Below are 13,622 nucleotides of genomic sequence, written 5' to 3' on the forward strand. Positions count from 1 at the left end.
TTGGGTTGTGCTGCTGCAGGGAAAGCTTGTTAGCCTATTGCACCTGTATGCAGAGCCAGGTCTTCCACACTACCCGTTTCAAAATCGTTTGCAAACAGTAAAAGCTGTAGCTGAATGCCTTGAGGTGAGAAGATGCGTGTGAGGATATGCTTGGATGGACACTTATCTTTCCAGAAATAAAAAAAAAAAGATCTTAACCACTACAGTTAAAAAAAAAAAAAGAAAGAAAAAAAAGAAAGAAAGAGAAAAGAAGGAAGAATTTAAATATTAAGTTCTACTCCTACTCAGGAAACAGCAGTTATAACTCTGGCACTCAACCAAGTCACCCCACTGAGACTGTAAGAGTCACCTATGATATGGAGACATTAAGTTTTCCCTAGGAAACTTTAACTACAAATTCCTCATTTCTGTTCAAGCAAAAACTCAAGATATGAGGCTATAACAGCATCTCAATACAGCACCCAAATGTCACAACTCAAATATTACATTGCACCAGGGCATTTTGTCTAGTCGTACTGACTTAGGAGGAACTTGCTTCACTTAACTTCAGCTATCCAAATATCTCTCATTCAGAATCCTATTCAGCAAACAAAGAAATATTAATGAAACATCCTCTGGAGATGCCTATTTCTCTCTAGAAACATAGTCTAGATGGCTAAATTTCAGGCAGATAGTTAGGTAATGGTAATCCAGTGTCTATGACTCCTTACTGCCTACATTTTTTTTAACATTGAGCAAATTTAATTGAAAAATATTTGTAAAGCACTAAGAGAAAATGTAACAGTGCAGTGTTTAATAACCACCGAATTCTGGACATACAGAATTAATTCTGAGACTGGAACTGCTTTTTTTCCTCAGCTATTCAAGAATTACGCGAGGGTTTTTATCTGGACAGATTTGCTGTGTGTGAGGTGCAGAAGTCTGAGAAAGGAGAAGTGATTTCATTCAGAGTTCAGATTGGCAGTAGCCAATACCAGTTTTATTAAATGGGAAATTGCAGTTTGAAGTTTGCCAATTATGCTTTGCCAGGGATGTCTGAATAGTACAAGCAGGATAGTGGCACTAATATCAGAAGTGTGCTAGCAGTCCCACAGCAGGCACAGTTCACACCACAAAGAACTTGCAGTCCAGTTTTTCAAATCACCACTGAGGCACAAAAGGGAACCTTTAGTGTAATTACCCACAGTGTTCTTCAGCAACTAGATATGGTTTTAGCACCAAAATAACTTGCTCCAAATTGTTAGTTACCTGAAATGGGTTGTAGAAGGTAAGCCTCAGTTTTAAACAACATTCAAAGAAAAGACACATAGAGTAATCTAATACAGCAAGTGCAATTGTCAAATTATCTCTTTTCTAGTAAGTGCAATGAAAAGCATCTCTGAAAGGTTCCACACAGGCTTTAAATATTGTGTCACCAGACAGAGGAAAAAAAAAAAAAAAACATTTTCTTTCACAATAACTAAACAAGAGTCTTGTTGGAAGATGACTGATTTTCATCCTAAACTCAAGGAGGTGCTTCAATCTGAATAAACCCCAGAGGAGTAAGGTTTAAAAAGTAAGCATATCTACAAATTGATAATATTTTCCATTACTGGACTGGCTGTTTGTATAAGAAATTGTCTTGCTAACAGAAAGAAAGACTAATCTACATTTGAAAGACAGAAATTTGGTATTCTCTTACTTCTAATTCCTTCCCTCTAATTTTTATAAGCATGCAGTTTGCCTTGGTAAGAAAAAAATCCATGTAAGGAAGCTGTATTTCACTTGATTTGCACTAATGGTTATTTCAGTGCAAGTGGCAGACAGCTCAGCAGTTCACTGGTGTGCACAGCAGGCCTGGGGGAGTGACATGTGAAGCCTCTCCTGCAACACTTCCCTGTACAACTCTGCTGATGACTCAAAGGTTAAACAGGCACCATCTCTGCCTGCATGGTCTAACTCAGAAGCTGAAAACAGCTGTGATGAACAGATACCCCTTGAGACAGTTTTTAATCCAAAAAAAGCTCATGGCATACATTAGGATGGAGGGAGACTCCAAAATCCTAAAGGTTTAAGAAACATTCTAGTTTAAGTTTAAGGAATCATGTATGTGCTAAACTCTTGAGTAGCACATACCATGTTTAGTATCACATACTTGGACCTTCTAAATACCCCATACTAACAGCAATATGAAGCTCTTAAAGCCTGCATTGCACATGCTCTGTGTACATATGTCCACTCCATAACACAAATATACAGTAGATCAGAAACAGAGAAAACCCTCCTTGAATTTACTTTCTAACATAATTTTGATCAGCTTTAATATTAGATTGCTTTAATGTAACACACAGCTACACTTTGGCACCTCCCTGTCTCTGAAGGTGACAGGAAAATGCTAAGGTGTTCTTAGACTGATTTCACTAGAGGAGAGCATGGTACCAGTTCTTTGAAGTTGGGCAACCAAAAGTTTCAAGGTGACTGTTTTGTTGCTGGTGTTGATATATAAAACCCTGGGTACTTCAGCTCAACTTCACTGCAGCTTCCAGAAGGTAAAAAATTTATCAAGACAAACCACAGTTGCCTTTTCCCTCTCCTCACAGTTACCTGCCCAGTACGCTCTAAAGGAATACAAATCTCACACTCACATCATAAATGTTTGTATTTTTGTGTGTTTTTCAATATTTTATGAAGAAATTCAGTAATCAATTAGGATTACACTGCATGATAATTACTAGTGAAGGTAATTTTGACCATACTTATATTTATTCATTACCTGCTTTACTTGTGAACACCTGAAGGTTCAAAGATTTAGATGCAACATCTTGATCTTGACAGTAATCATATCCAAAATTCACAAGTCTGTGAGCAAATAAAGATCACTAAGTAAATCCACAGGGATTTATCACAACAAAAAGATCACCAGAACAGTCACTGTGTAACCAAAATATACTAATTAAATTATAGTCAAAGGTTCTGTAACGCAAGTTAAATTAAGTTTTAACTAATTTGCTCAATGCTGTTAGAAACAAGAAACCCAAGACTGCACACTGTTATCCAACAATTTTGAACACAACTGACAACTTCATATTCACTTACTGCATTGCCCAACTATTCCTGTACTTTGAAGTGAAAGCAAGTTCTCATGATATGCTGGAAATCCAAATACTTGTGACACCTAGTAACTCAAAGGTTTTGCAGACTAACTCTACAGTGCACGTCTGTAAAGCTACAATTTAATCTGCCAACAGGGACACTACTTTCAGTGGAAATACTTGAAAAGAAAAACACAAAATCACACCATGACATTTTCAGTCTCATGCTACCCATGCTTTAAAGGTATTATGTATCTTTAAATGTACAAGGCCTATTTTCACCCTGCAAAACATGCAGCAGTTGCAGTCAGTCTGCTTTGTTTTTTTTGTGGATGGGTGGGGTTTTTTTTGTTTGGTTGCATTTTTTCCCAGAAAGGATTTTGATCCTGTAAGGATTTTCCCCTCGGCCCTCTGCATTAACTTGGAAAAAAAATAAAATAAAGTAAAATACAGCATGGAAACTCTTACAAGAGCTGTATTCTTTCAGAACCAACTGTAAGAGGATATAGTGCCCTTTTGTAGGGCAGCCTGCACATGCAAGAGCACCACGCTGAGCCTGAGCACAGCACTGAGACATTCCGAGAGCCGCAGCTTGGGCAGGGTGGAACTCAACTACTGACACCTGGCCTGATAGCTCTGGCCTCACTTTTTATTCACAAAACTAAATGGGCCCTGTTGGAATGTAATGATAGATGAGGATTATGACAGAGATAAACCATCCTGACTGGTTTGTCCCTCAGTTAAAGGGGAGCCCTCAGGAGACAAGCTCAGGTGCAGTCATGTGCATGGAGGACACAGAATGAGACAAGTCTTCATTTTTGAAAGTGCAGGCTGCTGGAAAGAGCATGCCAGAGGAGAACAGAGTACAGGCAGTGTCTTCACAGGCTATATAAAGGTGCTACTGGTTTGCTTAACTGCCCAATAAAACTTGCAATGGCAATTGCAACAGCAATTAAAAATGCAGAGCTTCCCTTGTCAAATTTTGACATCACCATTACAATATGCCCAAGGTTAAAGCAAATTAATTTAAATAGGTTTAGCATACTCAGAAGGTTTTACCTATAGCTAGCTCTTCAGACAAGTAATTTTTTTAAATGACATTAAGAAGCAGTCAAGGATTAAATTACTTTTTACAGTTGACCCTGATGAGAATAAGAACTGGAGGTCTGGACACAGTTTTCATGTTATTCTCATGTTCTAGTACAATGTAGGCAATTTGGTTTGGACAAATTTCACTTGGGTTTGCAAAATGTATATTAAAAGGAAAGCAAACCAAAACAATAAAAACCCAAACAACTTACTTTAATTGTGTGTCATTTACAGCAATATCCAGGTGTGATTCCAGCTGTTAAACAAAAAAGTAAATGAACCTGTTCTTTACAGAGGTCAATATACTATGTTTAGAATGTCAGACCAGTAAAATGTGTCATAGTCACATTTCACCAGGTTCAATATTATAACAATCCTCTAATCTTTTCAGTCACTTCAAAAAACCCCATAAAACAGATTCTTTTTTAAAAAGAGAAAATAAATTGCTGCAGTGCAGCAATTTTTAGCCACTGTGACAAAGGTCTAGTAACAATTACGTTGTAATTTTTATGTTCTGGTTTTTGTGTTTTGGCTGCAACAAACGTTCCTGTCTTGCTCAAAACTTGACACAAAAATTTGACAGAAAATCAGTACATGGTTTCTTTGTCTCGTGCACTCAATAAGCCTGCTTTTTCAATCAATATAGTGTCATGAATGTAACTTACTGCTTTCTGGGTGAAAAAAAGGGTAATTCCACCAAAGTTACCTTACTGTGGCAAAATCTGAATCTGACTGAATATATTCTTGACATGAAAATTATGCAAATAAAACCCCCAAAAAACAAATGGAAAAACAAACTCCAATTTTCTGAAAAAGTTTCAGCAATTAAAAAGACAAAGAGAGAGTACCTGGAAAACATAATTACATCCCACTAAAAACCATTATATAATAAAACACTCATAACTTACTATTGAGTTAAAATTTTCATCAGGATAAAACTGGATACACTTTAAAGTACTCTTTGATCCCTGGAATTAAAAAGGATGTGTTTTGTAAGTAAGAAGGCATATTCTATTGACTGAGAAGTGATTGGATACTCAGCACCATTCTTCACACTTAACCTGCTTTGCTAACAAATATGCAGAAGTTAGGGGACAAAAGAATTTTCAAACCACATATAACCCTTCATAATAGCACTGTGACAGGCTTCCTTCCTGTCCCAGATCATTATCTGCCAATCACATGTAATTGCGTGGGCTCTCACTTATGCACAGCAATACATGTCTCACACATTTGAGAAAATTTTAAAAATGTTTTCCATATCTACCTATATGGCAAAAAGAATTGTATCTTACTTTGGTCAGTTCAAAAAGGGTACATCAGAAACAGAAACGTAAATGCATTTCTCCATCACAGTTCACTTCCTGTTATTTCCTAACATTCATTCTTTTCGTGGCTAAGAAGAGTAAAGAAAAATCCTTTTTTTACTTACAGAGAATGCATCAAGTGTAAATAGTCCCTCAGACAAAATAACTCAAACCCTAAGAGTTTCAGGGTTTCTTGCCAAGAACCTATCCCTCACTTGGTCACTCACTAAGTCTGCACACAAAATACTTTCTAGATGTGAATTCTCTAGACAAGAAGCATTATACACACAACAGTTTTGGATAGAGTTAGACACTTCTGAGTCAAAGACTTTTCTAAAGCAAAAAAAAAAAAAGTTTAACAAGCCCACCTTTTAAATAGAAAGCACTAAGTCCCCCAGTCTTCCTGCAACCTACTAAGCACAGCAGCAGCTAAGACAAGTTTGGCTTTTGCTTTAGGTTGTATGAGGCAAGAACAAGAAAGACCATCCTAATGAAAACAAACCCCTACTTGCTACCCCACACACTTAAAACTTCACTGTCACTAGGCAGGCAGGAACAAAACTGCAAGAATGACTTTCAGCTCACCTTTGGAACAATGTAGAAGAGTCTTTGCTCCATCATATCCCATTGTGCCCAAACGAGGTCATCTACAACTTTGGCTCTTGGAAGCTGACCTGAGTTTTGAATCACCTACAGGCAAAGAACAAAAACTTTAGAAGCCATCAAATGAGGTTTTGCAACAATTATGCACAGTCTGTGCTTTAAAGAGAAAAGCAGTGAGAGAAGAGGTACAAATAGTAAGGAGCTTGGAAGGAACAGGCTTCTTGTTAGCAGCATGAAGTCCACCTTTGTTGTGTGCAAGATGCTCAGTTTAAAGAGATCAGAAGCAGTTTTCAGGGTACAACTACTAACAAATCTTTCAGCCTTCCTTGCTTGCAAGAAATTCACCACTTAGACTGTTCAAAGTGAACAAAGAGTAGCAGAGGCACCCTTCCTCAGAGAGGAGGGATATACCACAGTCAGTTCACAATCAGCTGCATTAACTATTGAAGGGAGATGTGTCTCCAGAAGAGACTTCTATCCAAAGTCTCAGCCATGTGAGAGAAAGGACTGGAGTAGGGAAAAGGCTAGAACTGTGGAAAACTGTTGGGATTGTATACATGCACACTCAAATGATGTAGGGAGATTTCATGTCAACCAAAACAAATCTGTTTCACAGAAGAACATCAGACCAATCTGTTTTCTGCTTATACTTAAGTCTTTACTCCACTACTGTATTCTAGCACATAAAACCCCTTTGCTTGCAGAGTCATGATAAACTGAGAAAACCATGAAAGACTGCAAAGGGACAAAAATCAGGTCCTTAACTTTACCTTCAAACCCTACATTCACCTCCATAATACTAAACATTGGCTTTCATGACAAAATTATTTACTATATTAGACAAATGCTCACTAATAATAAGTCTTTCAAGCAGAATATCCACAATTTGTTGATTTCAAACTCATGTTAAAAAATGAAAAAGAGATGAGGCGAAACAAAGATTGGAACATTCACTGTACTCATATTGCATCTAAGTTTCACATCTTCATTTGTTTTTTTAAGTGAATCCTCTTCTGGGTTCACACTGACTCACAATAGACAATGTTAGGAAGGCAACTCTGAAAATATTTTAAATGGTTGAAAATATTTTAAATGATTTTACAATTAATAAAAATTACGTTTACTTCCAACTTCTAACATACAGAAGCATTCAGCAACACATAACAAACCCAGTAAAATAAATAATTTTCCTTATAAATTACAAGTAAATTTTTTTGATCAGCTTTTGTCACCTGCATAAGTTTCCATACTAATCAATGCTTTCTTTAATAAACTTTGTGTCGCCCAAGTATAAAACTAAAAAACTTCCAAAACTTTCAGCTAAATTAATTAAAGTAAAAAAAACCCTCAAACTCAAAGATTTTTCAATCTTACCACTTTGTGGTCTTCTTCTGCAACAACATAAATGTCAAATTGTTCAATATCTTTAAAATATAAAAGAAAAATTATTACAAACATTTGTAAATGCTTTTATACAGCTTATTAAACAAGATCACCTCTTAGAATTTTGTAAGAACACTTTAGGGCCAGGAAAATTCAACTCAGTGTAAGAGGAAATCTGTGACACATGAGCACAGGTGCCTAGACAGAGACCTGGAGTCCCTTCCTTCCTGAGCTGAGAGTGGTCTCAGCCATAACACCTCATGGAAACAGTTCCCTGCCCACAGCAGCACAGCACAGGCTTGAAGAGCAATGACTGGAATGTGTCCAACCAAGCCGAGGAGTACCCATGGGGAGAAAGTGTTTGTGGAGCTGCATGTCCATGTCTGAGACTATCCCTGACCCGTTTCACTTTCTATCATGAATACCCCTCACAGACCTTTCCCACACAAAACTGAAAGTTATCCACAGCTGGCGTGCATGAGAAGTGCAACATTGACTCAGCAGATGCTGTGTTTCTGATCTAGCTCTGTCCACCTAAGTCCTCCTACCCAAGGAAGGCTGGTGTCTAGCTCAGGGAAGATGGGCCTCTCCAAGGGAATGGGAAAAGAGGTCTCAGTCTATAATAAGAAGGAAAAACCCAATCTTTTCCAAGTGTCCATCTTTATCCATTCCCTGCCATTAGATTAGGCTGAATGTGCAATGTTAGCTGAACTCAAGGAACCATTGCTCTATTCTTGTCCCACTTCCCACGTTAAATAACATCTTTCAATAAATTGATTTCCTCTGAATTTATGTAGGCAGCTATAAGGAGTCTATTTTAGCTTTTTTAGAAATAAAAATAAGTGATGAATGCAAGAGCTAAGCAACTAATTCTAGACAAAGATGGCCATTCTGTTAACATTGAACAAAATCTGGTAAATGATGCAGTTTTTGAAAGACCTTTGGGATACCTAGAATAACTCATACCCTACTTTTTCCTGGTTCCCCCCCCCCCATAAAAGTCCACCAAAAATACAATCTATAACAATAATGTTGAAGTAAAATAATGACAATGTACTTTGAAAATATTAACTTACATTTATCTTCTGAAACTAGCAAGAGACGACTTTCTCTAGAAGCATTTCTGCCTTCAACTGGATAAAGAAACTGTACAGAAAATTTCACAAGAGTAAGCAAAAAACCAAAGTAATTTAGAACACTTATCCAAAATGTTTTGGGGATTTTTTAGCTGGATATTTATGTATTTTTAAATTAAATCAGAAAGACTAATGATATTTAATTAATAAAAATAGCTATTATTACATACTAATAGTCACCAGCCACTATAACTGCAAACTTTGGAAGACCGGAGAGAAATAAAAAAGCAGCCTTCGTGTTAGAGAAGTATTCTATACCAAAAATATTATGAAGTTTTATTTTTTATTTCTCTGAAGAAACAGGGGGACATTATCTCTGTAACAGTTGCAAGATAATATGAGATATCTCTGCCCTAAACCATGTTTTCTCTCTAGCATAGCAGATTAAAAAGGCTTATCTTCAGATTAGTTGAATACTTTACCTGTACTCGAACACAGCTATCCACAGCCTTTAGGACTCTCACATTATTAATGGGATGAATTTCTATCAGCAAGGTTAAATACTTGGACACTGCAAAGAGAGCATGTTTTAGATAACATTCTTTTATTAATACAAGTTTGTTTTCTAAACAGAAATTACATGCAAAAGAAAGCAAAAAGGTACAATATTTCAAACAGTATTTAAAAATCCACTTGCAGTACCTGACTGTAAGATCTGACTTGCTCTTTCTTCCTCTGTATATTGACAGAAGCTGACAGCTGTGGGGGGAAAAAATACCAACACAACCACAGTGAGTGTGCATATTTGACATTAATCTCACCAAACATCCTTGAAGAATGTGCATCACAATACTTTTACCAAAAAACATATATGTTAAAGGAACATCAGAAGCTCTTCTAAATGTAGCAGGTATGCACAATTGCAGGAGGAGAAAGTGAACAAAGTCAGTGTGTCTTACATGTTTTAATAAAACAGCAATATTGTCACAGCTGTGTCTTTATGTTGTTACCTACATTATCTGATGATAGATCCACTGAAATTATTCATAAACTGCTGCGGGCAGCACATAGATCAAAATAGATTTAAGTAATTTGAAACCTAAATGTATCATCCTACCAAATTAAATCTTTACTAAAAAATTTAATGATAAAGCATATATATTTACCTAATAAGGTCCTTTCGTTGTTGATTGAACAGCTGATTATGTGCAGATTCTTCTCAAACATATAGAGGTGCTACAGAGAAACACAGTAATGTTAAAAACAGTGCTTTTGCAAACTCCATAAAGGAAACCATCTCATTACTTCTCCTTAGGAAAACATTGTTGTCCCATAGTCTTTAAGCCATATCTTTTCATGCCCAGAAGAACCACATTTCAAGCTTTAATTGTAACACTTCTCATTTTTATTGTGTTTGGTTTTTACTGGGTCTTTTGAGCTCTATGTTGCCACTAGAGCAGCATAGCAGACTTTTATGTAAATACAAAATTTCACTCACTTCATACTGTTATGGGGACACCTTCAAAAACCTGTTACCATGATTTTAGGTACTGAATTGCAGCATGTTCAGTTTTAGAATAAAATAATCTCTTAAAATGGTATCACCAAACAGACCACGAATGCACATATAAAGAAAACTCCAAACATTTACTTCTTGGCACACATGTGCAATGTGAAGAGGAGTGGAAATGACTTGTTATTTAAAAGGTTGTTTAGAAATAGATTGCAGACATGATGCTTTACTACGCTCAAGTCTTTTGGATGTTCTGCAATGTGGTGCATTTTAATACAGCTGAGAATCATTCCAATACCTTCTCCAGTATCTTTTCTGTTTCCAACAAGGATACACTCCTTAAGGACATAACATACTGTGTTGCAAAGCATCAAAATCTCAAACACTACAGCACTGTCATCACCAGAAAGAAACCTAATAATGTCTCACCTCATTTTGTTTAGTTTGAAGATCATACAATCCAATGTGAGTGTTTCTCTGATTTCCCTATGGATGGAAACAAATTAGCACTAGCAATATAAATACACACAAAGTTAAACTTTTTTCCTACCTCCCTGCCCTCCCTGCCCCTTGACACACATCCTCACACACTTCCCTGTTCTATATACAAACAGGAAGTTAATTATCTAATTCCAAAAAAGCAAATTCTAATTCCAAGAGAACAAAGATTTATTTTTTTTCCTTTTAGAACTAACACATGGGATAAAGCTGAAATGTGGCCAATCCACAGCCCACAGGCCATTGCATAAACCTCTGCCTCTCTCTTTCTTTGCTTCTAAATTGGTTTTAGTTACAGGCAGTAGGGCCAGGAACAGAGATGTCTGTACAAGAATCAGTAGGGATGCTCTGACCCCTGGAGATCTAAGGCTGGTATCTGGAACCTCACCAACTTGGTGGGTCATTGCTCCAAAAGGGAGCACAGATACATCAAACATCACCAAAAATCAGCTCCCAGTGATCTGGTAACCAGGAAAAAGGACTTCAGGAAGTGATTCTTTGAAGGCTAAGTATTTTATAAGTTCACCATTAGCTTTCTGCCTTTGAAGAGTACCATAATAGATATCCTTTCTACCTTATTGATAATTAATACATGATGATTTTTTTGGGGCACACACAAATGTTTGGGACTAAAAATCAAAACTTTACTACTTCTTAATTTTTACCATGCCTTAAATTATCCAAATATATTTAAAAAGGAAAATTCTGCTTCGCAGCATATACTGGATAGCAAATCAAACTGATGTGTATTAATGTACTCTGGGTACAGGCACTAAATTGCTAAACTACTGAAATTAAATCCAGCCACACAGGCTTCTACTTCCACAGTGAGCTTCATTGTTTTTAACAACTGCTTAGGGGGAGAGGTCTGTGGTTATTTACAAATTTATGGCATCTTGCCTTGTGAAGTTGAAACAAAAGCCTGAGTATTCGCTTCCTAAGGGGTCTATTTCTGAGTGTCTCATTATTGTTGTGGCAATGACAAAAGTCTTTGACTTCTGATTTAAACAAGGAAAACAAAACATCTTTAAATTAAGACACAGGCTCCAGGCCTCCTAATTTAAGATTAAGCAAGTACTTTCTTTTCTCAAGTGTGTCTGAAACATTAACACCATCTTACTTAGATACTGAAAAATACACTTTACAAGACTGGTTACATAACATCAATGCCTATGCCTAAGCATAAACTAGGACATGTGTTTTCATTTGCACTCTGAAGATTCTTGCATTACCTTGTTAAAAATATCTTCTTTTACAATAACTATTAATGTCAAAAAATATAGACACTGTCAAAACCACAGTACAACATAATACTCTAAAATAAGCTTGAAAATAAAACCCAGTGTCCACTTTCCCCTGGCTTCACATAGGATACACTTGACTGTCTCTCACTTAGAAGACAAAAGTTGTTTTCTATTTGTATCTATTGGGAAACAAGCCAGGCCAGCTCAGTCTAGTTCACATCCTCCACACCATACACCTCCTCCCAAAGAACAGGCTACAAGTGGTCAGTTCCCAAAGTTCCACCAACTGTTTTGACCAGATCCCTACAGACTACAGCAGCAGCTTAGACACCCAGCATGCAGGCACACACCTACACTTAGATGTGTGAACCTTGAGCTACAACTCAACCCTTGTGTCAGCTGCAAGAGCCTGGAGAGCACACAGGGCAGTTAGAATGTCAGAGGCCCTAAAAATCTTAGTGTGAGATTCCACAGGCGCTAGAAAGCAGCAGCACCACACACACAGAGTACCAGATCTCCTGCTGAGCTACATGGTTATTTGCATTAAGTCTACTAGAGTCTTAAGCAATGAAAAAAACCCAAAATTTGACACACTCTTTAGAATTGTTTTTATGGTTACTGTTTTCTTGTACAGACTCCCCTCCCTATGCTTGTACTAAAGGAAACATCCACCCACAGCGAAAGTATATTAAAGTTAAAGCCTTGATGAAGGCCTCACCTCTTCCCTTAACCCTAGGGAAGCTGGAGAGTTTTAGCATTGTTGAGCCAGAGGGGAATGAAAGGCATCCCTAATGTACTGAAGTTCATCTCATATCTGTACTCCTCAAGAACCAAAATCCTTCAGGATCCAGCTGGATCTACGCATTCCTCTGAGCTGCACAGTCAAGAAACGCAGCTTGTCTCGTCAAAGGAACAATGAGAAGAAGACAAAGTTTCACTTTCTAAAACCATTAAAAAACCCACTTGGAAGTAAAACTGAAAACATATACCATGGAGAGCAGAATCCAATGTTAAGAAGCCAGCTTTGGATTCTTCAAGATATCTAATAAACAGTGATTACTTCAGACTACTTGCAATAAAGTCTTACGGATGAATCTTAAAGAAATGCATATGCAGAAATAGTGTTAGATAAAGGGCATAAGACATTTTAGTAGGAGAAAACATTTAATTAAGCACTGCACATGAATTTAATAGCTAGGCTTCATTAAGAAATTGAGGGTGAAATTATGTGCTGCTTGTGAAGTGTGTTAAAGAAATCACATTTCATTCATGGGAAGATTCTGGGCCAACAAAAAATCAAGGAAAAAAATCCTATGGACTTAATCAGGTGAGTACTTTACTCTCTATTTCATCATTCGTTACCCTTTTCTGAAGTGGAAACAAGTATTTTCCCACTACCCAACCTCCCCAGGTTGTAATCAGTTGTGTTTCTATGCTTTAACACTAACTGTACAAAAAAATTAAACTACAAGAACTCAATTAGATTCACATACCGTATTATTCTCAACTATATTTTTATTAAATTCTAAGATGGAATTACCTTCCAGGTATAAATAATTTTTCCATTTCTTTCAACATTTACAACGTAGAGTGCTGATGAATTCTCAGAAGTGTCTGAAATAAGAAGTACAAAAATGCACAGGATTTTAATTTCAGCTGGCTCATCCTATAATTTATGCACACTTTAAGCTAATATGCTAAATACATTTTTACTTGTAAATACTTATTTGCATATGCCAAAATTACTCCCTTCTGGAAAAAGAGAGAGTACTTCTTACACCATGATTTCAATCTGATAAACTTCAACACAGATAATTAAGGGACATTTAAACATGCAA

The 13,622-nt window shown here is 36.7% G+C and overlaps 1 protein-coding gene across 3 annotated transcripts in view; it reads right to left on the reverse strand.

Annotated features, from left to right (window-relative positions):
• GSAP (gamma-secretase activating protein) overlaps positions 1–13,622 on the reverse strand; it is a 44,920-nt gene that overhangs the window by 28,020 nt on the left and 3,278 nt on the right. For 2 of the 3 annotated variants that reach the window (XM_062491643.1, XM_062491642.1), the window contains exons 2-12: positions 13,325–13,398; positions 10,472–10,528; positions 9,696–9,765; positions 9,232–9,288; positions 9,012–9,100; positions 8,530–8,599; positions 7,445–7,494; positions 6,053–6,157; positions 5,069–5,128; positions 4,373–4,416; positions 2,753–2,838 (exon numbers count right to left, since the gene is read on the reverse strand). In XM_062491643.1, the coding sequence (XP_062347627.1) occupies positions 2,753–2,838; positions 4,373–4,416; positions 5,069–5,128; positions 6,053–6,157; positions 7,445–7,494; positions 8,530–8,599; positions 9,012–9,100; positions 9,232–9,288; positions 9,696–9,765; positions 10,472–10,528; positions 13,325–13,398 (762 nt within the window). Of the gene's footprint in view, positions 1–2,752; positions 2,839–4,372; positions 4,417–5,068; positions 5,129–6,052; positions 6,158–7,444; positions 7,495–8,529; positions 8,600–9,011; positions 9,101–9,231; positions 9,289–9,695; positions 9,766–10,471; positions 10,529–12,502; positions 12,596–13,324; positions 13,399–13,622 lie in introns of those variants that run through there. The other variant, XM_062491646.1, reaches the window with a different exon arrangement.

This window comes from Cinclus cinclus, chromosome 4, assembly GCF_963662255.1.
Source record: "Cinclus cinclus chromosome 4, bCinCin1.1, whole genome shotgun sequence".
Taxonomy (NCBI): Eukaryota; Metazoa; Chordata; class Aves; order Passeriformes; family Cinclidae; genus Cinclus; species Cinclus cinclus.